Below are 24885 nucleotides of genomic sequence, written 5' to 3' on the forward strand. Positions count from 1 at the left end.
TTGTAACAAACAGTGCATCGCTCACCTCTAATATCATGCGTGCCCGTTTTCATGCTAATAGGTTAACGGCCACCTCGCCAAGTAATGACGACATTTTTATTGTAATGTGCGTCTATGTACACACACACACACATACACACACACACACGCGCGCATTACAGTCTAATGATATAGAATGACTTGAGTTCAGTTAGGGAAGAAAACTATGAGTGCAATATTAGTAATACTTTTTCACGAAGCAGTGAGTTCGAAGCCACGTGGTATGAAGTGGAGTCTGATACTGATTTCCTCTTTGAGTCATTTCCGACCGTAGGTGACTTTGTAGGCTTTGCCCACAAAGTATTCCTGGTGAGATTTTTACAGGGTGGTTCACCATTACTTTCCTCAATCTCCCATTTTTATCCGGATTCGGGACGGGCATATGGCTGAGGTGTATTCATTACTGTAATCCATGTGTGTTCAAGGGGCCGGTTTGCCTGTTCGGGGGGGACGAAAAATCCGAGTTTCCGGATGAAAAAGCCGGTCTCATACCTCCATATGAGACCGATTAACTCACCTTTAGTCGAAAAAGACCAGACAAAAGTTCCTCACGTCACTGACGGGATCGAACCCAGGTCTTTCCGGCCAAAGGGCTTCGTCTATACGGAGGCTCAAGTGGAGTCTAACAAGATCAAATACATAATGGGTATTGATATAGACCAAGTGAATCGGTCGCTAGTGACGACGAAATAAACCATATGGGAGATAAACAAATAATCATCATGCTGACTTTCTTTATCCGAATATTGATTGAGTAGCAGTAAAGTCTCATGAAAAGAACGAATCCGAATTTATTGATCACTTGCAAGACAACTCCCACAAGTATGTGACAAAAGGAACTCGAAGTCAAAGAGTCAGATCTGATTATAGTGTCAGAGGGGATTTCAGTTAATGACCTAACTATTCTGACTTCAGCTGGTGGGAGTGATCATGATGTACTGATCTGTGAAGTGGCTGAGTGCATGAACATTCCACTCAGAAAAGGTTACGTGCGAAACAAAAATCATGAAATTATGACCAACTGAGAATAATAGGTTCGATCTCATGCTATCGGTTGCTAGATGGGCAGGACATCGGCAACGGGAGGCGCGAAAACATATTTAAAAGATGCAATATCGGAATGTGTTCGAAGAATAAATGGAGTACCAGTGAAATGGATGTGGAATGATATTATCAAGAGTTTCTTAAGAATAAGATAACATGGAAGGAATACTGTATTGCATAAAAACGAAGTCAGTTATGAAAATTATGTGGAGCAAAAAGAACAGTTAAAAAACAAGTCAAAGAAAGAATAAATGTGAAAGAAAGCTAAGGAAACATCCTAAAAGAATTCTACTTGTAAGAGAGAGAGAGAGAGAGAGAGAGAGAGAGAGAGAATGAATGAATGAATGTGAAAGAATGTACTGAATGCAGATAGTATGAGCAGCAAATGAAGAAGAAGAGATTGTTCAAGTAATGAGTGTACCAACCTGGTGTGTAATGCATTGTGCTCATTGCTGCCTCTTCGCCTGGTGAAGAAACTCAGGCGTATGAGAAAGAAGTGGAGGAGAGCAGTTGCACAAACAAAGAATTCGGCAGTATGCCTAATTGGATATCAGCACGGGTACTATGCAGAGTTCAGGTGAACTGACTGTGCATTTGATCTAGCCGTACAATTAAAGGCTCAGCACATGGAAAATTCTACAAGAGCGGAAAGAATGTGCGCCAATTCATCTATGGTAAGAGGGTGGTGCAAAGATTGAAAATTTGGTAAGAGCTCGCATATAGAAATCGACTATCAGCAACTTTAAACTTTGCAACGAACTGCATGGGTTTACTAAGGGAAGGCCATGGTTGAGAAACTTGTTCACCTAAAATAAATTAATGCTATAGTTCAGTTAGGCAAGGGAAATGGATACGCCATGATACGTTTGGACATTGCTAAGGGACTTTTGACAGAATACAGCACCGAAGGCTGCTGCATAAGCTGGACGATGTGGAATAGATAAATAAATAAAAAAAAAATCTTCTAGCACCTTTTATTTCCCAAAGGAAGTAGGCGAGCCATTTTAGGCTTATGTGACAATTGAAGACTGACAGGCAGTAAGAGTTCCCTTAGCTTATCAGAGATAGCTGGCAAGTGCCTATCACTGATAAGCTAAGGGAACCTTAGCTTATCAGTGATAGGCATGTGCCAGCTATGTGCTAATGGAGATACTTCATGTGCTAATTATGTGCTAATGGAGATACTTCACGCGCAAACATTATTTGCCTATGCTAAGATAAAGTATTAGACTAGGAATATAATTTCTTGGCATCTTTAATTTTTTTTTTTATGGCATCTTTAATTTAGAGTCTTTCTTTGTTTAAGTTACAGTCTGGTTTCTGTCCTCCATATTGCTCCAGAATATAAACAATACAAAGGAATAGTTCAAGGCAGAAATTTTAGATAAATAATTTTCAAATTTTAGATAACATTTTAGAAATTTTAGTAAACGGAAACTGTAGAATTTTTGCGTGTGATGTTTTTTTAAAGCAGGACGGCACTTTATATGTCCATTGCATGGTAATTTTTATTGTTCATCACTTAGAATTGCTGAATAATTATTTCATTATACACTTAACGGAGGTTTTAATGTAACCTTTATGTGTAAACGAGATGTTTTGTCCCGAGTGTAATATTTCTATTAATTCTGTATTTGGCAGATGACGCACTGGAACAGTCCTCATTTCCACGCTTATTTTCCAACAGCAAATTCCTACCCAGCCATGTGTGCCGAGATATTATCGAGTGCCCTCACTTGCATTGGATTTTCATGGGTATGTTCTTCCAGTATATTCATGAGATTTGTAAACAAAATGTCAAATGCTATTTAGATCATTTTCTGGTGCAGTTAGGCTATGCATTATTTCAAGATTTCCACGTACATGATATTCGATTGTTCATTATTTAATCATTCGGCGTAGAAGGTCTCCTGTTTTTTATGAAACTGGACCGATCACACCTCACTTTGATATCATTTAACATCAGCGCACTCACTTCCCTCTCCTGCAACACATTGCTGATGCAGGAGAGTTTTTTTTGCAGAATTCTAGAGGTCAGCCTGCCTGCAACAACAATTAGTAGGTTCCTCATTTATTTCACCTCCTGAAGCGCAGGTCGATCAATATAGCACACTGCATTCCATTTCCTCTGATCAAAGTGGAATATTATTATTATTATTATTATTTGACACCTCCAGGGAGTCCAAGGACTCATCGAGGGAGAGCACCTGCTCTACAACAACTGTCTCCACTACTCAATCCACTAACTGACCGCAACTACACTAACGCCATCTACCGCCGACCACCACCACTAGTATTTCCACAGACACTCACAAACATCCATGCCCACTGCGGGATTCGAACCTGCAGCCTTTTGGCTGGAGAGCGGATAGGCTAACCACTCGGCCAACCAGGCCGGCAAATATGTTCCATTTGACATCGTTACACTTAAATCCTTAGCCCACTAAATCAGCATCTTTAAGTCATCCAGAAGCGATGCCAATGAAACCACTTCAAAATCCTATGCTCCCACCTTCTCAAATTTTGAATTTTGCCCCGTCCGCAAACCACTAATCATCCCCCTTCAAATATCCATACCACTAAGTTTCAATACCAGGTCATCGTGTGGCATTTGCAAATTCTGGAAAAAAAATTATTGCATATGCATTTCCTGTTTTCACTCCAGTGGCAACCTTATTATAAAATGCATCAAGACCATTAAAATAGAACTGCCCAATGTCAGATTCCTATTTCCTCACTAAAATCTGCTAAGCAGCCTTTCAAACACTTTTCCCACTACCTCTGAAACATGAACTGGTTTATTACTCGTGGATTATTAAAACAAATGAAGAAGAAAGCGCTTGTGCAACCCTTTGAAAATCGAGTTTGTATGCATAAACTGGACTTATAAGTTCGATTCTAGTCAATGATTAGGGAAACTTTTTTTCTACGCCTTACTTCGGTCGTTTCTCCAGTTAATCGTTCTGCAGAAGAAAGTATGGTTTTTTCCCCATGGAAACTCCAGGTTTTAATTTCATAACTGAAGAAAAGCGACCTTAGAACTCACAATATTTCAGACAGTAATATACAATCTTAATGATCAGGACCACGAGATGGCAGCAGTTGCCTGCTGAACTCTCCTCACTGGACGTGTTAAAATCACTTGATGGCCTTAAGCCAGTTATTTCTAATGGCTAAGGGAGAAGTTTCAATGACTATCAAATCTCCAGACATTTCGCCTACTCCCTATGAAGATGAAAAGGGGTTGGAAGATTTTATTCTAAGGAAGAAGATATTTCATCATCATCATCATCATCATCATCATGCGTATCAAGGATTTAGGCCTAGCATGGCCTGTTCCGGCCTTAGAAGTCATCGTTGAATCTTTTAAGAGGACGTCCTGGTTTTCTTTTTCCTAATGGCTTGTACTTTAAGGCTTGTTTTGGTAATCTTTCTGTTTTCATTCTTTGAACGTCTTCCATCCATTTATGTTTATATTTTTTTAAGTTTTTCTATTACTGGTTCTTGGTTTAATTCTTTCATAATTTCCTCGTTTCTTTTGTGATCAAATAGGGTATACTTTGCAGTTTTTCTCATAAACTTCATTTCTGCTGTTGTTAATCTTTGTTTGTCTTTTTGTTTTATTGTCCAGATTTCGCTTCCATACATTAAGACCGGTAAGGCTAATGTATTGTATACTTTTAGCCTGGTTTGTTTTTGAACTAGGTTTGGTTTAAATATAGAGTTAATTACACCTGTTATTTTTAAATATTTTGCAATTTTTACATTTATATCTTTTTCAGTTTCATATATGATCGTACATCCTAGGTAGTTAAATGAATTCACCTGTTCTAAGATCTTGTTATCTATTAATATTTTAGTTCTTGCTGGATCTTGTCCTTTAAAGGCCATAGTTTTGGATTTTTCTGTTGATATTATCATACCATAATCTTTGGCTATCTCATTTAGATCTAAAATGGCTTTCTGTAAGTTATCTTCAGAATTTGTAATTATTATTTGGTCGTCGACAAAAAGGAGGGTTTTTAAGTTCACTGTAGGAGAAAGTCTAATTCCTTGATGTATATTTCTATTCCATTTTATTATTATTTTATGTAAGTAAATGTTAAAAAGAGTTGCTGAGAGGGGACATCCCTGTTTGACCTCTTGGTTTATCTCCCTCGTATATGATAGCTCTTGATTTAATCTTATTTGTATTTGATTATTTTCATATATACTTGTAATAGCTTTTAGGATATTATTTGGTATTTGTCTTTCTTTTAATATGTTAAATAATATGTTTCTTTTAACTTTGTCAAATGCTTTTTCAAAGTCAATAAATGCAATATGTGTTTCTAAATTGTATTCTCTTATTTTCTCTATTATTAATTTTAGGCAAAAGGCCGGGTCTATACATGATCGTCCTTTTCTAAATCCATTCTGTACTTCTAAAATAAAGTTTTCGGAATATTTCATTAGTTTTCTATTTAAGATTCTGCTATATATTTTGTAACAGGAATTTAGTATACTGATAACTCTATAGTTTTTAGGGTCATCTCTGTTACCTTTCTTAAAGATAGGAATCACAATTGCTTTTTTCCATTCTATTGGGGGGATACCAGTTGAATAAATTTTATTTAAAAAAAGAGTCTTTCTCTGAATCTTGTTCCTGCATATTTGTATAGTTCTGAACCTAGCTTATCTTCTCCAGGTGATTTTCCATTTCTTGTTTCTTTCAGGCTGATTTATAATTCTTCTTTAGTTATTTCCTTTTCATTTTCGTTGTTTGCCAGTTGTCTTTTTTAAAATATTTGTCTGTCCACAATTCTGTGTAGAAATTTAGAAATTCTTCTAATTTCAATTCAGTGTTTAATTTTATGTTTTCTTTGGTATCTGCATTTAAGTGTTTCAAAATCTTATATACATTGGGTCTTATTTTATATAAATCATGTTCTAAATTAGAGACAAATTTATTCCATGATTCTCTATGTCTTTTTCTGACTTCTCTTTTAGCTATGGCTCTTATTCTTTTATATTCTATTTCATCTTCTAATCTTTTACTGCTTAACCATTTGTGATAGGCTTCTTTTTTCTTTTTGATTATTTCTTTCATTGTATCATCCCAGATCTTCAGTTTTTTCCTTTTATTGAATTTTTTGGTCTTTCCTGAGCTTTCATTTGCTGCTGAATTTAGTATCGTTTTTATATTAAGCCATTCTATTTCTATTTCTTCATTTTGTTTTATTTTATCTAGATACTGGTTAATTCTTTGTTCATATAGCCATTGTACATTTGTGTTATTCAATAGTATAGTTTTATAAACAAATGTTTCAATTTTTTTTTCTGTTCTTGTTACTTGTAGCCATTTAGGTGGTAATCTTAATTTTATTTTAACAAGGAAGTGGTCACTGCTTATTTCATATCCTCTGTGAACTCTAACATCTAGTAAAAATTTTGATGTTTTTTCATTTATTATAAAGTAATCTAATATTGATTTCCATCCTCTTGCTGCCCAAGTATATTTATGTGTCTTTATGTTTATAGAAGGAATTCATTATTTTTAGGTTATTATAAACTACAAAGTCAATCAATTTTTTACCATTCCTGTTTAGAGTATGTTCTCCATATATTCCTATATTATTATTAATTTTCGTGTTTCCAATTCTTGCATTTAAGTCTCCTGCTATAATTACATAATCGTTTTTATTTATTTTATTACATTCGTGTATTTTGTAGCTGATTATAAAAATCAATATTATCCTGTTCTCTTCCTTCGTCTGGGGTATATAAACCAGTTACTGTTAAATAACCTCTATCTATTTTTATTCTAGCTTCTAGTATTCTTTCATTCCATAATTTATAATGTTTTAACTGTTTTGAAAGGGAGTTATGAATCCAAATCATGACTCCCGCTTGTGCTCTTTGGTCTCTGTCGACTCCACTGTATATCACATTAAAATTTTCAGTTCTCATGTTTCCTTTTAATTTCTTTTTTGTTTCAGTGATTACTGCTATTTTTAAATTTCTTTCATTTAATAGTTGGTCTAATTCTATTTCTTTATATGCTATTCCTCTTACATTCCAGTTTGCTACAGTATATGTGTATATTTTGTCGTTTCCATTTTCTTTTTATCTTTTCCATTCCAGGGTCGTTTTCCATAGATTCAATCCGATTATCTTTTTCTGTCAACTTACAAGTAGGATTATGTTCTCCATATCAGGGGACTAGCCTGACGATGGAATATTTCAGTGGTAGGGCTGCTACCTTAAGGCTTCTGAACTCGCCTTCTTCCAAATTTAAACCCTTAGGAGGAACAGGGTATATTGAAGGGGAGGGGGGGAAGAGTAGATTATAGAAAAATTATAGTAAGGATTATAGAGAGGGCATAGTTGTAAGGCCAGGAATGAAGACCCCATGGCCCTCGAGTACTGTAATAGCATAAAGGTCATAAAATAAGAAGAGTTGGCTGATAAGGCCTTATAGGAAAGATTAAAGTGAGTGGATCTTCCTCAAAGTAGAAGAAGAAGAGGATAGATCATCCAGCATAACACTTTTATTCTCAGTACATGCTGTAAACAGAAACGTAGCAATCTTATTTAGTTTTCTACAGTGTTGTTAATATCAATCTGCTTAACGTCTCAAATACTTCCTATTCTTCGACTTTCATTTCCTTACTTTCTCAGCTCTCATGCCGAATGCTACTCTCTTTCCCTGACAACAGATACACTGATAAAACATTAAACTTGTCCACTGTACAGATTCCTATTTGTACAGTGGAAAAATAGGAATCTGTTTGTAACATCTGGCACCACCTTCACAACTAATCGCCCTTCCATATTTAATCTAAGTTGTACCGGCTACAGAAAAACTCAATAAGATTGATATTAAACTGTTTCACCAATTTCTATTCATATTTTTATTTTTCTATTCATTATTGGCAATGCCTCTGACCAAGTTGTTTAAGTCTCGCCTCCAGTAGAGTTCCACGGGAGTGGAAAGAGGGCAAATTTATACCTTTGCACGAGTGAGGTTCTAAGACTGCAGTAGCAAATTATAGACCAATCAGTATCTCAGGCGTGATGGGAAAAGAACTAGAAAAATTGGTAAAAAAAGAGAATTCAAGAATGGGTAGATATAAATATGATACTGGATGAGGGTCAACATGGCTTTGTGAAGGGTCGGTCATGTTTAGTAATTCACTAACTTTTTATAATAGAGTAACAGCTGAGTCGGATAAAGGAAATGGCTACGCAATTTAATCAATTATTAAATGATTTTGCAAAGGCATTTGGAAGAATACCACATGGAACTCTGTTGTGCAGATTAGAACAAATGGGGATGGATATGACGCTGGTTAAGGGGATAAGCGGGTGGCTGCTGGGCAGATATCAAAAAGTGGTGTATGGAGGGGGAGAATCGAGGTAAAATCAGGTGACTAATGGTGTGCCAGAAGGATCAGTGCTGGGACCACTCTGTTTAATTCGTACATAAATGACATAGGAAATAACCCGAAAGGAAATATTCGGTTGTTTGCTGATGATGCGAAATTAGGTAGAGTAATAGTTAATCAAGGCGATGGGGAGAGCTTGCAGGACGATTTAAATAGGCTGTCAGTTATGGATAAAAGTTAATGGATGACAGTTTAATGTGGGGAAATGTAAAGTTATGCACTTTGGGATAAATAGATTACAAGCTGTGCATCACATTGATGGTAGTGTCGTCCAGGAAATAGATGAAGCTAGAGATTTAGGGGTTGTGGTAGACAGAGAGTTAAAGTTTAGAGGACATATTGCTAAGATAGCACATAAGATTTCTTAGATAGTGAAGAACACATTAACAAGCAGAGATAAGGAAGTTGTAATTCCTCTTTATAAGGCCTTGATACGCCCACCTCTAGATTACTGTGCGCAAGTCTGATTGCGTGGGTTTCTTGGGGATGTTGAAGCGGTGGAGAGGATTCAGAGGCGAGTGATTGGTCTGTGGAATGTTCCGTATGAGGATAGATCGAAGGTGTGTGGATTGCAGAAGTTGGTTGATAGACAAAAAAATGAGGGGATATGATAGAAACATTTAAGTTGCTTAAATGATTTTATAGGATAGATACAGGGGAAATGTTTCAGCACTTGTCTAGAGAGACCAGAACAAAGGGTCGTCCCTGAAAGTTGAATAAAGGTGTGGTCAGTAGGGGGGTGTGAGGACCAGATTTTTTTCTTGGAGAGTGGTGAATGAGCGGAATAGTTTGTCAGTTGTGAGTGCTTTGCCTGTTAATGGGTTCAAGGATAGGCAGTGGAGTAGCTGGGGGGTTGCGAAGGGGGGAGGTCCTCCCCGGGCGGCACTTTTTGGGGGTTTACGTGAGCAGCAATTTTATTTTGTGACGTTTCTTTTATTTATGTTAACTTAGTAATTTTTATTACTTAATTAATAATTACAACTAAAATAAATAAATTATAAATATAACAAAACTTACATTTCCCTATCATACTATAATTCAAATTCTTAAAAATAAAACAATAAAACGCATGGCACGCCGACTGAAAACTACTCAGGACGAGTTTATAGAAATTTGGGGAGAAAAAGCAAGAAGTAAAGTTATAGAGCAAGTAAAAGAAGCAAAGTATTTTTCTATGATATTCGACAGCACCCCCCCGATATTTCTCATAAGGATCAAACTAGCGAAGTTTTACACTACGTTATGATCGATTGGTCCGCGCAGTTAGCCTAGTGGCTATGCGCTTCGCAACCCTATGCCTGGGGAAGGAGTGTCCTGGGTTCGATTCTCGTCGACGACGCGAGGAGCTTAAGGATCTTCCTCAGCCATAGCCAAGTTAGTCGGTCTTGGGCGTGGACAGCAGGGTTTTTTCCCGCAGTTTATCTGGGTTTTTCATCCTGCAAGCGTGCAAACCGGCCCCGTAAACACACAGGGTACAGCCATAGGATATAGTATGGCAAGGAAGGCAACGGGAAACCACCTTGCTCATAATTATTTCCCTAGATGGTGGCATATATAGCTACCTCTAAACAGCCGTAAGGCTAAATACTATCAAACAATGATCAATGGAAATAAAGTGAAGGTTGTGGAATCATTTGTTGATTTCATTGAAACAAAAGGTAAAACCGCCGAGAATATTCCAACTATGATTTTGCAAAAATTAGAAAACGATGGACTTGATATTCAGAATTGTAGAGGACAAGAATATGATAATACTTCTGTGATGGGTGGTCAACATACTGTTAAGAGAAATTGATGTTTCAATTTCTCTTCATTCTTTCTTTTAACTCCCCATCAACTTTCACCTGGTGGGTATTCATTCTCACTTTTTAAGTCTATTACCTATTATATCCTCATCATTCACTCTTATATTTTTACCAGCTTCCTACACATGTTCTCTCTTACTCCATTGAACTTTATATTTTTCCCAACTTGCTTACATTTGCTATAGAACGGCCTTTTTCACATCATCTGCCACAAACCCACTGGACATAATGAGTACAGCAGATCCATTAGGCTATGAAATCTTGAAATTTGTTTAGCCAAAAGGCTGAAGGAAAGAATTCTATATATTGCCAAAAGAATGTCGAATGAACAGTAATTTTAATATCCTCCCTCCCGTTTAAAATAAACAATTGCGTTATTGTGACTTTTTGGTGTTATATTTGTCTCTTAGGCAAGATCTTTCCTAAGAGGTCGGATAGTAATTCTAATTTGATTAGTGTAAATTGATAATCCATGCATTATTTCAAATAAAAAAAAAACACTTCATGTTAGCATATATGTGCATTTTGTTTATTAGCCAGGTAGCCCTGCTTGTACCGAATTGGAAATGGTGATGATGGACTGGTTAGGGAAGATGCTGGAATTGCCATCAGGTTTCCTTTTCAGCTCTGATGGACCTGGAGGAGGTGTGATTCAAGTAATTATTTCTGTTTTCTTATAAGCTATCATATTTTGGATATATATAACTTACCATAAAAGCAAGTCACAATTACCAGTTACATGCATGATTTCTCATTCACCTGATGAATTTAAAAGCAGAGTAACAGCAATGTTAATATATACATAAAGAGAGTGAAGCATATGTAATCAGGGATGAAATTCATTATCGCAAAGAAAAAAAAAAACGTAAATTTTTAAGGATTGATTATACAACAGCGATGTTCTGTGGATAATATCGGTTAGAGTAATTGTGACTTGGATGGTAATTATGATAACAAGATTGTGCATGGTGTGGCGTTAGAATCTCGCTGTCTTCGTAGCTAAATTACGTTTTTATGAAGAAAGTGGGATTATTATTTACTGTTTGTGTTTTGGTGTATTGTGAATGTGATGTTTTCTCTTTTATCTAGTAACTGATGAAGTTTAATTTTTTTATTTTTTTATTTATTTTTATTTTTTTGGTGCTCTGGATGCGATGTGCTGTGTTGTTGGTACCACTTTCATAGGTTTTATTTAAGTGTTCGATAACTGTTTAGATGTCATCATCATCATCATGCGTATCAAGAATTTAGGCGTAGCATGGCCTGTTCCTGTCTTAGAAGTCATCGTTTAAGAGGACGTCCTGGTTTTCTTTTCCACGGTGTTTTGGCGACTAAATATATGAAACACTCACCAACTCTTTAATGGCTTCGCATAAAATGTTTATAAGTATCCACTGTAATCATATTAAACAACTAGTTCAACAATTATCTGGTGAACACATATTGCATAAGGAGGCCTACTACTACTCTCTACATTACAAAGCGCAACAGTCATATATAAGGAGCCGTTATATCTAAACAAAACACATCTAAACGGTACTGTTTAGATGTGTTTTGTTGAAAATTGTTGAACAGATTAGGTATGATATGTTTTCTCATAAAAATTTATGGATTAGTACCATTAAAATAATGATACTAATCCATTAAAATAAATGGATATAAATGGATTAGTACCATTTATTTTAGAACAATACTGCTGCAGTGGTGCAGTTATTTTACTGTGTGTGGTCCATTTAAGAGGACGCATCATATGGACTTCATAAAAGTCCATATGAAGGCCTACGTATTTATCGTGTTACTGAATCGCGGTAAATGGGAAAGAACTAAATCACGTGCGATTTGCTGATGATACTGTTCTTTTATGAAATTCTGAAGAAGAACTTCAACAAATCACTGAATTGAATGCAGAAAGTAAACAGAAAGGATTAAATATAAACAAGGACAAAAACAAAAATAATGTAAAATAAATACATTTCCAAAAATCCAGTACAAATGGAACATCAGGAAATTGATATAGTAACTATCTACGTTTACCTAGGACAAAAGATTACGGTAGAGGGTGACTGTAAAGAAGAAATTATACGAAGAATTCAACTTGATTGGATAGCCTTTGGAAAACACCTTGAATCACTCAAGGGAAAGATCCTAATCTGCCTTAAAAGAAAAAAATATTCAAGAGTTGTATACTTTCGGTCATGACATATGGAAATAAAACACCGACTTGACATTACTAAAAATTAACCAACAAGTTGAAGATTTCCCAGAGGAAAATTGAAAGATTATTACTCATCATTACTATTCTAGATAGAAAACGCAACACTTGGGTCAGATCTCAGACTAGGGTAAGAGACATATCAGTCATTAAAAGATTGAAAGAGCAGTGAGCAGGTCATATTGCAAGAAGTAACACTAAAAAAATGAACAAAGTTTATATGAAAATGGTATCCTAGAGATGGAAAGAGAGCTACGGGAAGACCAAAGAGAGTGGGAGGATGAGATTAAAGAGATGGCAAGAACTCAGTGGCATAGAAAACTCAAGATAGGAATGGATGTAGGACTTTAGACGAAGCCTTCGTCCAACAGTGGACAGAAATGGCTGCAAGACAACGGCATTTGTCGACATTGATAAGAAAATGATATATGTGACTGCCGAGTGTAATTGGTACAGCATACCCAGTTGTAGGATTTTTAATAAGTAGCATTTGCGTTTTTGTTGTTTATTATGATTGAATGGCTATGAAAAATAGTTGTTATTTTTTTCAGGTCTTGTGCGTTAGAGAGAAAAGTCGGAGATGGATCTTTGTGGACTGTTAGCAGTGCAGTGCCTCCTTCATACTGATGTACTGTATTTGGCTCTGTGTGGGAAAGTTGGCAATATCGTTTATGCATATGTTGAAAAGAGTGAGTGATAATACTGCGCATTGAGGAGCTCCATGCTTTGTTTGAATACATGTACTACGATCGGAACATAATTTTGTTTACAGGTCATTCCTGAACCAGGAGTGTAGCTTTCGCCAATTTCAATGAGGTGTAATTTGTTCAATAATATTTGATGGGGGAGAGAATGGCAAATTTGTTTTTATCCAGAGCATCGCATATGGTGTCCTTAATATCTCCTAATAATGTGATGATGCTTTTTTGTTTTTTAATCCGAATTGTTTTAGAAAGGCCATATTGTATTTATGTAAGTAGTTTCGTAATCTAGTGTGTATTATTTTTTCTAGTTCTTGAGATGAGATGACAGGTAAATTAGCAGTCTGTGTTCAGTTTTGTATATCGTTTCTTTAACCCGTTTTAGAGCTGTGTAAGTATTGCTGTTTTTATTTTGCTCAGGATAATACCCGTATCGAAATTGCTTTGATCAGTTTCTTAACGCGTGTAGATGATCGAAGTGTGTTATAAGGTCTATTAGCCTAATATTGTCTATTCATCACCTAGTTATGAGGTTTAGCTCTGTGAGAGAGAAAGCATCTTTGAATTCAAGTTTGTAGACGGATGGAAAGAAGATAGTTTGCTGATGACTTTAGTGAGTTACTGATGTGTTGGGCATGATTAGAGCGATGTCTGTTTTGACTAGTTTAATAGTTACAAAGTTATAGTTGAAAATTTCTGCTAGGTATTGTGTCTTTGGCAAAATTTTTGATGACGAACTCTTGCGGGGATGTTTTACATTTTCTGTTAAGCAGTTCGTCGAATGTCGACCACGTTTGTGTCATGTTGCTACTGTATGCTGAAAATTTCTGAAAATAATAATTTTGTTTTGCTGCTCATATTATTATTATTTTAGCTTTTGGTGGGTTTATTGCATGTTTATGAAGTGTTTGTAATTAGATGTTTTAATCTCTCACCTAGACCGCTCTTGAGGTCGACACTGTTTAGTATATCGTTATTTATCCATGGGTTCGTGGCTGGTTTTTTTTTGCATATTCTGTAAAACACAGAAGGAAGTTTTCATATAACCTTGAATCATCCAAACTGAGTAGACTGTTCCAGACTGTGTTCTCAATGAGGCAGTGTACAGTGTTTTTTAATATGATGATCAAGTCTGTTTTGCTCTGTAGCGAACTGTAGTTTCTGTTAGTGGAGCATTTGGCACTAGTGCTGTGAAACGTGATAGCTATTAGGTAATGATCTGCGATTTTGGTTGTTATTACTGATGATGTTTATGACTGGTTAAGCGCTCATATTGATGTGATCGATGCATCATTTTGTAAGTCACTTCCTCGGTATTTCCTCTTTTTGGAGAGCTATTAGTCAGGCCAATGTTATACTGACATAGTACATCAAAGAAGCTATTCTTGGCTGCGTATTTGTATGAATATCTTCTTCTTCTACGCGTTATCCCGCTTCCGATGCAGGGTCCGCGTGTTTCTTTTAGATGCGACTTCTTGTTGGTACTACTCCCAACCGACCCGTCGCCTGGTCTGCCGCTGGGGGGGGGATATATTTTTGACTGTAGAGGCGTATGTTCACGGGGCCGGTTTGCCTGTTTGCGGGATGAAAAACGCCAGATAAACTAGCGGAAAAAACCCTACTGACCGCGCTCAAGACCGGCTAACTTGGCTATGCCTGAGGAAGATCCTCAAATTCCTCACGTCTACAACGGGAATCGAACCTAGGACACTCCTTCCCCAGGCATATGGTTGCGAAGCGCAAAGCCACTGGGCTAACCGCGCGGTGCGTATTTGTATGAATATCGCTAATTAAAATACTGCGAAGAGCCTGTGTAGCTCAGCGGATGTGGCGTTTGCACACCGCCGCGCTTGGACACACGAAGGAAGACTTGGTTTCGAGTCTAGTCAGCGACTAGAGGAAATTTTTCTGAGCCTTTTTTCGACCGATTCCCGAGTTAGTCGATCTCTGGCACGAGCAAGCAGGTTTTTCCTCCCGGAAACTCGGGTTTTTCGTCCTGTAAACTAAAGAAAATCGACCGTAGAACCCACATTATTTCAGACATTAAATATATATTGTGTTAGGGTTAGGGACCACGAGATGGCGGCACATTTGAGCTGTCTCACTTCACTGAGTACCGCTTAATTAGTGATAGCCTTGGGCCATCTATCTCAGATTGGTACCAGTGGAGATTGAACTGCCCACTCAGACTCCAAAAGTTAGATAGGGCTAAATGGCCTCGCCTACTCCCCGTATACGGGAATAAAAAGGCGTTAGCTGATTTAATTACATAATAAACTCGCAGATAAAATAAAATTTCATCATACAGAGAAAGTTGCATAACAATTAATTAGGAACAAAATAAAACCAGGCAGATTTTACGTTTTACACATAAGACTGGATCTTTGAATACAAATATGCTAAAAACCAATAATTTATAGAATTATTTTGAACAGAACTTCCTCATTTCTGTGGGAAAATAAATACTCTTTGATTAGAGTTTTGTATTTGTTTGGGTTAGTCTCATTTCTTACTGTTAAAGGTAGTGTGTTGAATACTTTTGACGCTAAATAAGTATAATGTTTGTGTGTTGTTTCTTGATTTGCTTTTGGAACTAAATATTTTAGGCCCTTGTGTCTACTAAGGAAAGCATCTTGTTTAATATTTACGTATTCGTTGTCATTTTTTATGAATAATAGTACCCTATAGACGTATAAATATCTAAGAGGTAATATGTTTAGTATGGTGTCTTTATTACACATTGCTATATCCTTATATTTGTTTCTAGTTAAGATTTTAATTACTTTATTCTGAGTCGAGACTAAAGGTTTCAGAGTAGTGCGATAGATTCCTCCCCAACTTAATATACCCTATTGTAGTGTGTGCTTTGAATCCAGGCAGAATATAATACTTTTAGCATATTTAAATTTAAGAATCTTTTTAGGTAGTAAAGTCTGTTTAACATAATCCTTACTTTATTTACGACATCGGTGATATGCGTTTCCAGCTTAAATTACTATCAATTTTTAATCCCAAGTAAGTTATTACACTGACTTTTTCTATTTTCTCGCAGTTGCAATTTGAATTTGTCCTGCAATTCCAATCATGCAAAATTAATTGTGCAGTGAAGTTCATTTTGCCAGTTGTATTTCGCAAGTTAAAATTTACATATTTTGTTTTTGAGACATTCAGACTGAGTTTGTTGGACTTGAACCAATTTGTTATTTTCAAAAATCAGCATTCACGATGGTTTTCATTTGTTCGGCAGTAGAGAAAATTAGTACTGTATCATCTGCAAAAGTATTTATTTTACTGTTTAGTTTAAGACTGCAGACGTTATTGATATAAATATTAAATAAAATTGATCCCAAGACAGATCCTTGTGGTACACCGCAGTCTACTGTTTTGGAGCTGCTATAGCTGTTGTTTATTTTTACAATTTGTGATCTGGCATTTAAGTAATTTTGGAACCACTTTAGGACAGTACCTCGTATTCCTATGACTTCTAATTTTTTTTATTAAAATTTCATGTGATACAGAGTCAAAAGCTTTGTGTATATCTAGAAATACTGCTAATATTAGTTTATGTTCGTCAAGGGAGGTATAAACTGTGTTTGTGAAGTTCAGTAAAGCATGTTCTGTACTAAACTTTTGTCTGAACCCAAATTGATTCTTCGAAAAGAAGTTGTTTTTGTCCAAAAATTTCACAAATCTAATTTTTACCAATTTCTCTAATATTTTCGAAAAAAACGGTAGAAGGGAGCTCGGTCTGTAATTTTTCAAGTTATTTTTGTTTCCCTTTTTGTAAATAGGTACAACTACGGCTTTCTTAAAATCTGATGGAAACGCGCCTGTCATCAGTGATAAGTTAAAAATGTACATTAGGGGTTCTGTGATGTACATTTGGCATTATTTCACAATGTTTGTGTTAATACCATTGTATCCTGAAGTTTTGGTTGTTTTTAGGCTAGATATAACATTTTTGATTTCGTTTTCACAAGTGGGGAAAAGATATATGGAGTTATCAAGTCTCTTGAGAGTGCAGTTCTGAGGGGTGGGTTTAGTATTTTTCAGAATGCTTTCACTGACTGTGGCAAAATGGTTATTGAATTCTTCAGCTAATCCTCTGTCTCCATTTTTTCTATTCCTATCGATATCTTTAAGATAGATTACTGTTTCTGCTGTCTTCGTTCTGTTGATAATTGTTTTTATGTGGACATTGAATAGACTTAGGCCTCCGTCTTCTAATCCGTGAAAGAGTGTTGTTATCCTTATCGGTTCTTAAGGAGAGCCCCAAATGTAAGTGGTGCACAGCCTGTGAACCTTGTCTGCCCACCGTCCATGGTACGGGATATTGTTTACTTTGTACCAGAAGCGAGGGGATTAATATATGTTGCATATTCTTCATTTTCTGTTACAGATAGTTGTCTTGGTCGCATGGTATTTATTTTCCTAGCATGGAGTTCCTGCGTGGAATTCTTTCCACTGCTCTTCATACGTTTCTGGGCCGTCTATTTTAACTCCCAAAACCGGTAAGTATTCCTGAGTTCTTATGCCTTGAGGAATCTCAGGGTTCATTTCCCATTTTCCTATTAGCATGCAATGAGATTTATTCGGGTTTACTTTCAGGGCAGAAGCTCTTGCAAAAGCGTCTAGTAATTTCATTCACTCTTCAATGGATGTTTTCGTCTCTAGTGTTAATGTGATGTCGTCGGCATATGCCAATAGTTTTGCATGGCTCTCCCCGTGAATGTTTGTTCCCTTGATTTCTTTGTTGGAGTTGATCGCTCTGATGACTGGTTCTAGTGCAAGGACGAAGAGGACCATAGAGAGGGGGGGGGTCTCCTTGTCTCACTGAGCATTTCATTTTAAAAGATGCGGATCGCTTCCTGTTCAAGATTACTTGACTTTCTCCATTCTCGTAGAAAGTTGCAGCCAGTTCCTAAATTTTGGGCCAAATCTCATTTCCTCTACAACTTTGAATATATATACATGGCTTATGGCTTCAAATGTCTTTTCTATATCCAAGCCTAGTGGGACACAGAGTTTGTTGGTCAGAGTATAATACTCATATACTGATCTTAAATGAGTAATTGTGTCTGCTGTGTTTCTTCCCTTAATTGCAGAAGTCTGTGCGGGAGATATTAATTTCTGTAGGTACTTCTGTATTCCATTGGACAGGATTTTTGAGATAATTTTGTCGGTGTTTAAAAGAGTTATCCCTCTCTATTGTTGTATGTCTTAATTTCTCTGTGTCTGAAGTGTGACGTACCCTGTGCTGAATCTGTCTGGTTTTATTTGTGTTTGATATATTTCTTGCGTCATTCTCATAAATAAATGATCGAATTTTTGAAAGTAGTGCTTGTAAAATTCGTTTGTAAGACCGTCTTCTCCTGGGGAATTCTTGTCTGGTAAATGCCTTACTGTTTGCCTGAATTCTGCTGCTGTTATCGGGACGTCAATTGTTTCTGCCTCCCGCTGTGTTATCCCCAGCAGGAGGGGGGACAGTGTTTTCCGAGAACGGTGTTGCGTAAAGTACTCGTGAATCGCATGCAGTAGTTCTGCATCTTGTTGAATAATTTTCCCATCGTAGTGTAGGATTCTATTTTCTTTCTTTGGCAATTCCGTTTTTCGAAAATCCAAGCTGTGGATATTTTGCCTTCATCATTTTCTATGGTTCTTAACTGGAAGCGGAGCTTCTCCTTCTACTGAAGTTGTCGCGTTTTAATTTTGTCTCTAATTAGATTTATTTCTTGTTTAACTTCTGGTTTGATCTGATCCATGTAGTACAGACTGGATAATTTCTTCAGATCTGCCTCTTTTTCTTGGTTTTGCTGGTGTTTTCTTTTGGTGCTGATTTTTATGGCTGCGTTAAAAAAAAAAAAAAATAAAAATAATTTTTTTTTTTTTTATGGCTGCGTTGGGGTGTATTCCTAGCTCGCCTCCACGTGGTACACCCTGGGTAATGATAAATAAGCTAGAGCGACTGCTGGGAGCCAGACCTATCTTAACGATTTCCTGGCTATAGACACATGAAATCACAAGCTATACAATCACAAAACGGCTATTTTCAGGACCACAAGAAAAGAAAACTGGGTGCTAATTTCTGGATTTGCCAACTCAACATTGAAGGAATCAGCTTTGCTAAAAGTCAATACTCTCAAAAATTCTTCGAGAAAATGATATAGACATAGCTGTCATTCAAGTGATGCACACAGATAATGAAGAACAAGTGAAATCTAGAGGAAAAATTGCAGGGTACGATATACTAGGGTGATTGCCCACTTAATATCAGCACATATTAATTAATAAGAATATACACACTATCATAGCCAAAATTGAAAATCTCACAGTGGTTAACATCTATAAGCCTCCCCTGGTAGAATGACCACCTGAAGTAATTCCCAGATTTCCACATCCTACTATTTACATAGGAGATTTTAATCACACCATCACACCATGTGGAATTACAATAATAATGATGGAAATGGTGAAGCATTAACAAACTGGGCTGAGCAAAACAATCTTAGCTTAATATTTGATGCAAAGGACAGGAACCTTCAAGGCTGCAGCATGGAAGAGGGAATACAACCCAGACCTCTGCTTTGTTACCCAAAATTTGCCAAATCAGCTGATAAACACAACAAGACAAGTCCTTGAAGATTTTCCACACAGCCAACATCGCCCAGTATTGGTAGAAGTAGGAATACAAATACCAATAATAAGTCTATTCGACAATCAAGATGGAATTTTAGAAAGGCAAACTTACAGGATTTTTCACAAGAACTGGATAAAATAGTAAGATGGATACCTCCTGTGAGTGAAAACTACAACAGATTTATTGGTGCAGTCATATCAACAGCGAAGAAGTATATTCCAAGGGGTTTCCGAAAGGAATACGTACCTGGCTGGAATAAAGACTGTGAATAGCTATACCAAGTCTACTTAGAATCTTGCGACTGTGATATAGCTGACGAATTACTCCAGAAGCTTGATAATGAGCGCAGAGGAAAATAAATAAAAACTACAGAGAACTTAGACTTTAAAAAATCAAGTAGAAAAGCATGGGGCCTATTAAAGAAATTAGGTGGAAGTAACCCAATCACTCGCCATATCGAATTGCCTGTCGAATAACCTCACTGTCCAGAACCCCTCGAGATCATCAACACATACGGGAGGCTAAATGAACACTCAGAAACTTACAACAAAGTGCAAATGGCAGTTCCCAATTTTCAAGAAAATTTACCACAGACGAAATAACTGAGTCCTTAAAAGGTGAAAGTCCTTAAGAGGTGAAAACCGGCAAAGCATCAGGCCTTTGATGGTATTCACTCTGAATTCTTGGTAAACTGTGGTAAAGCTCGTCAATGGCTAACAAGATTCTGTTCTCACATTTTAAGGATGGGAAACCTACCAACAGCCTTTAAGAGAACCAAAATAATAACCATATTAAAACCCAACAAGCCACATGATCAATTGCGCTCCTCAGTTGCTGTTATAAGCTCCTCGAGAGACTCCTCCTTAACAGAATTGGGCCGAAAATATCTGATGTTATCCCTGTTAGCAAGCAGGATTTAGGACTCAACGTAGTTGTACGGATCAAGTAGTTGTACGGACTAAGCCTTACTACCCATATCGAACCAGGCTTCCAAAGATGTTTGAAAACCTCTGTTGTGTTTGTTGACCTTACTGTTGCATACGACACGGTATGGAAAGAGGGGATGCCTTACAAACTACTAAATCAAGTCATACCATGTCAATCCATCATACGACTTGTTGGTAACATGCTTTCTGACAGGTTCTTCCATGTGGTACTGGGAAACAAAATGAGCAAACTGAGAAAGCTGAAAAATGGGCTCCCACAGGGCTCAGTGTTAGCATCAATCTTATTCAACTCATATACATCTGATCTACCGACAACTAGGTCAAACAAATTTGTTTGTGCTGATGATATAGTTCTCGCCATCCAACACAAGCGCATTGAAGTAACTGAAGATATTCTCACAAATGACATTAGAACCATTGGGTAATACTTTCATAAATGGAGACTAACACCAAACCTCAATAAGACCGAGGTTAGCTCTTTTCACCTAAACAGCAAATTGGCAAATAGGAAACTTCAAGTCAGCTTTAACAACACAATGCTGCAGCACCAAGATTTCCCTAAATATCTGGGTGTTACCTTGGATAGAACACTATCTTTCAAAAGACATCTGTAGAATCTCTCTCTTTAATGATCAGAACCCGTAATAACATCACACAAAAACAGTGTGGTTCTACATGGGGTTCTTCCGCAATTACACTGCGATACTCCATGTTGACCTTAGTCTCCTCTGGGGGAGAATATTGTTCATCAGTATGGCTAAACAGTCCTCATATCGAGAACATCGACACACAAATAAATGCAGCGATGAGGAAAATAATAGGTTGTGTCAAATCCATTCCCCTCTACTGGCTTTCAACTTTGAGCAATATTGCACCACCGAAGCTGCACAAGACAAAATGCTCTAGTAAAAGAATACAAAGAAATAAAAAGCAATCCCCTGTTGCCAATACATGAAGACTTCCCATATATAAATACGAATCGCCTTAAATCCCGACGGCCTCCACTAATACTGGCTGAAGAACTAGTAAATAGCAATTTCAATGTTAATTCGAAATGGCTAGAAACTTGGAAAGAAAAATTGCCACCATATTGAAACAACTGTATCCTTCCCAACCAAAATCCGAAAGGGATTGAGCTTCCACGTCATCTATCGAAAAGCCTAAATATGATACGCACGAGACATGGTATCTGTGCAGACAGCTTACACAAGTGGGAAAGATCACCTACACCCCAATGTGACTGTGGGGCCATAAATCAAACCATCTGGAACATTGTGGAGAACTGCAGCATAAGAGCCTACCCTGGTGACCTGAGAGACTTTTTTGAGGCAGATCCTTCAGCTCTTGATTGGCTATCTGAACTAGACTTAAAATTTTAGACCTTTTTTTTTTTACCTGATATTTGTATATGTGCATTACTTGTCTCATTTTTATTGTCTGCACAAATATGTATTTATATATTCTGATGTCATGTGTCTTTATTATTCTATACGCTAAATAAATAAAGAAATGGCTGCCTTTTTATATTTTTCTTTTGAAGGTTTCCCAAGCTATGATTCGTTTGACTATTTTGTCTACGTCTGATATTATATTTTGTACTTCTTTGTTGAATTCTTCATACTCTGTTAAGTTTTGGTTAAATTTATACAGTGGGAAATTTCTATTGACGAGTTTTGCTCTTTTTTCCTTGTGAGGGGGTTTTCAGCGATCACTACATGGTAATATCAGAAGTGATCGCTGGAAGTTACAGGGATATGTTCAACACGGCTTGGAGTGAAACATCTGTATTAGGAAAGGTATGTCCTGTCGATTCTTGAGGCGTTACCAGGAGAGAAGTGTGTGAACTCCTTTTTTTCTTAGATGCAGGTATCTGAAGGCATCTGTTAGCCTTCAGATACCATTGCAGGTGATATGAGTTCCGTGGAACAGCCCTCCGTTGATCAAGAGAAAGGGTCACAAACGCCACAGAAAGGACAGACGAAGACCTTTGTAGATCATCTGCAATTACTGCCATATCCTTCTGTTGCAGATTTACTTTAATTATCTGCCAAAATGTAGTTTTTTCTTTACGTTTTGTTGGGCCATACACCAGTGGCGGCAGGTGATAATAAAATAAAAATCATAAAAAAATTATTTTTTTTCTAATCAGTAACGAATTTATTAATAAATAAATTTACACAATAAAAAGTTGCTTTATTAAAAATATTTCACCCTCACCACGAACAAACACCAATAATAAAAGTTTTGTATCTCACAGAAATAGCACGCACAAGCATACGATACACTGCCCAAACGAACAATATCAAAATAACTTGTAACGTGCAATCACAAGCGCAAACGAATATCGGAGAGTCTGGCTGCATTTGGCCTAACGCGATAATTCTGACACTGCGTTAGATCGCAGTGTATTTGTTTCGTGTAACGATAATTGAAAAAATATAATTCTTTTCATATTTTCAACAGTGACACTCGTCATAATTCAGCCTTGTATCTATAATAAATAAATAATTATATGTTATTTTAACAGAATTAAATAAGATTTGCAAAAAATAGTTCATCCTCACCAAGAACATGCACCAATAATAAAAGTTTCGTATCTCACAGAAATAACGCGCGCAAGCATACGATACACTGCCCAAACGAGCAGTGTTGGAATGATTTGTAACAAGCGCAAACGAATATCGGCGAGTCTGGCTGCAATTGGTCAGACTTAAAAATTCCGACACTATGTTAGATCGAGTGCATTTGTTTCGTAGTCTAAAGCGTTAATCGAACAATTCGAATTATTAACTATTTAATCACTGTCGAAACATAAGCTGTAACCTTTAACATGTTGTATTGCATTTATATAATGTTGTAGCATTGCTATTATTTATAAACACAAACAAAATTTTACATTTTTTTCTTTGGGGGTGCTGCAGTGTCGCAGTGCTTATGTATGGGCCGCCAGTGCCGTACACATTCATTAAGGTTAGCATTTTATTGTCAAGATGTATGTCAACTTCTAGGGTTCTGTGCCTTACAGGGACCTTGTGGGACAGCAGTTGCATGTGTGGTGTCCTTTTGATAAGGATTGCTACTCCTCAGCTAGAACTACTGTTGGCAGGTTCATTTACTAGAATGTAGTGCTGGGCGAGTCTTTATTCTAGTCGTGTTTTGGCTCTGGCGAATGAATTCTTGTTTCCTGCAGCATTACGATGTCTGGCAATTTTTTATAAATTTCATTGATCAGCAAGTTTTGGCATTCTTTGGTATTTACCCCGTTACAATTTAGGCTAATTAACTTCCTTTTGGTTTTCAGATTTGTTCTGTTGCAATTGTTCGGTTCTATTTCTTTCTTCTTATCTCTATCTATTTTTTTTCTTTTATCTCTTTCTTTTTATCTTTTTTATTTCTTTCTTTTTATCTTTTTCTATTTTGCTTCTGGCTCTGGTAATATGCGGCATGACTTTCATTTTTGTTCTTCGCTGCGTTTTAGGAGCTACGTTTATTATTGCTAGCGATTTGTTACTTGTTTCCCCTTGGGATTTAGGATTCGGGATTATTTGTGATTCATTCGAGGTTTCCTGCTTGTCATCTGTACAATTCTTTTCACTAATCCCTTCCAGTAATATTCTTAATGGCTCAGGGCTTCATTTTCCAGATAGTCACCATAAGAACATGTCTGGAACAGTGGTTTTGTTGCCTTTTTGTAACGTGAAGTTTTTTTTCCTCTCTTCCCTGTCTGTTGATAAGTTGTTACTTTCATTGTTATTCTCCTTATTTTCTTCTTTGCCTTGCAAAGAAGAAAATAAGGAGAATAACAAGAATAATAAGAATAATAATAAGAATAAGGAGAATAATAAGAATAATAAATAAGGAGAATAACAGCAAAGAAGAATAACTTCTTTGCCAAGACACAGATGTGGTATGCCCATCTGTGTCTTGCACATCCTATTCTCTGCCTTCCATGTCTGGGGACTCTTCGTTTTGCCTCAATATAGAAGCGTGCGTGCTACCCTTGCATTGATCTGCTGATCAATGACATAAGGGGTTGCATTTTTCACATTTCAGCTAATTGCAGTGTCTGCGTA

The 24885-nt window shown here is 36.7% G+C and overlaps 1 protein-coding gene across 1 annotated transcript in view; it reads left to right on the forward strand.

Moving 5' to 3' along the window:
- Ddc (aromatic-L-amino-acid decarboxylase) overlaps positions 1–24885 on the forward strand; it is a 204993-nt gene that overhangs the window by 24463 nt on the left and 155645 nt on the right. Inside the window, exons 2-3 of the mRNA XM_090396490.1 lie at positions 2725–2838; positions 10852–10971. Of these exons, the coding sequence (XP_090252616.1) occupies positions 2725–2838; positions 10852–10971 (234 nt within the window). The remainder of the gene's footprint in view (positions 1–2724; positions 2839–10851; positions 10972–24885) is intronic.

This window comes from Typopeltis vanoorti, chromosome 8 (genome assembly GCF_054136105.1).
Source record: "Typopeltis vanoorti isolate ZY-2024b chromosome 8, IOZ_Tvanoo_1.0, whole genome shotgun sequence".
NCBI lineage: Eukaryota > Metazoa > Arthropoda > Arachnida > Uropygi > Thelyphonidae > Typopeltis > Typopeltis vanoorti.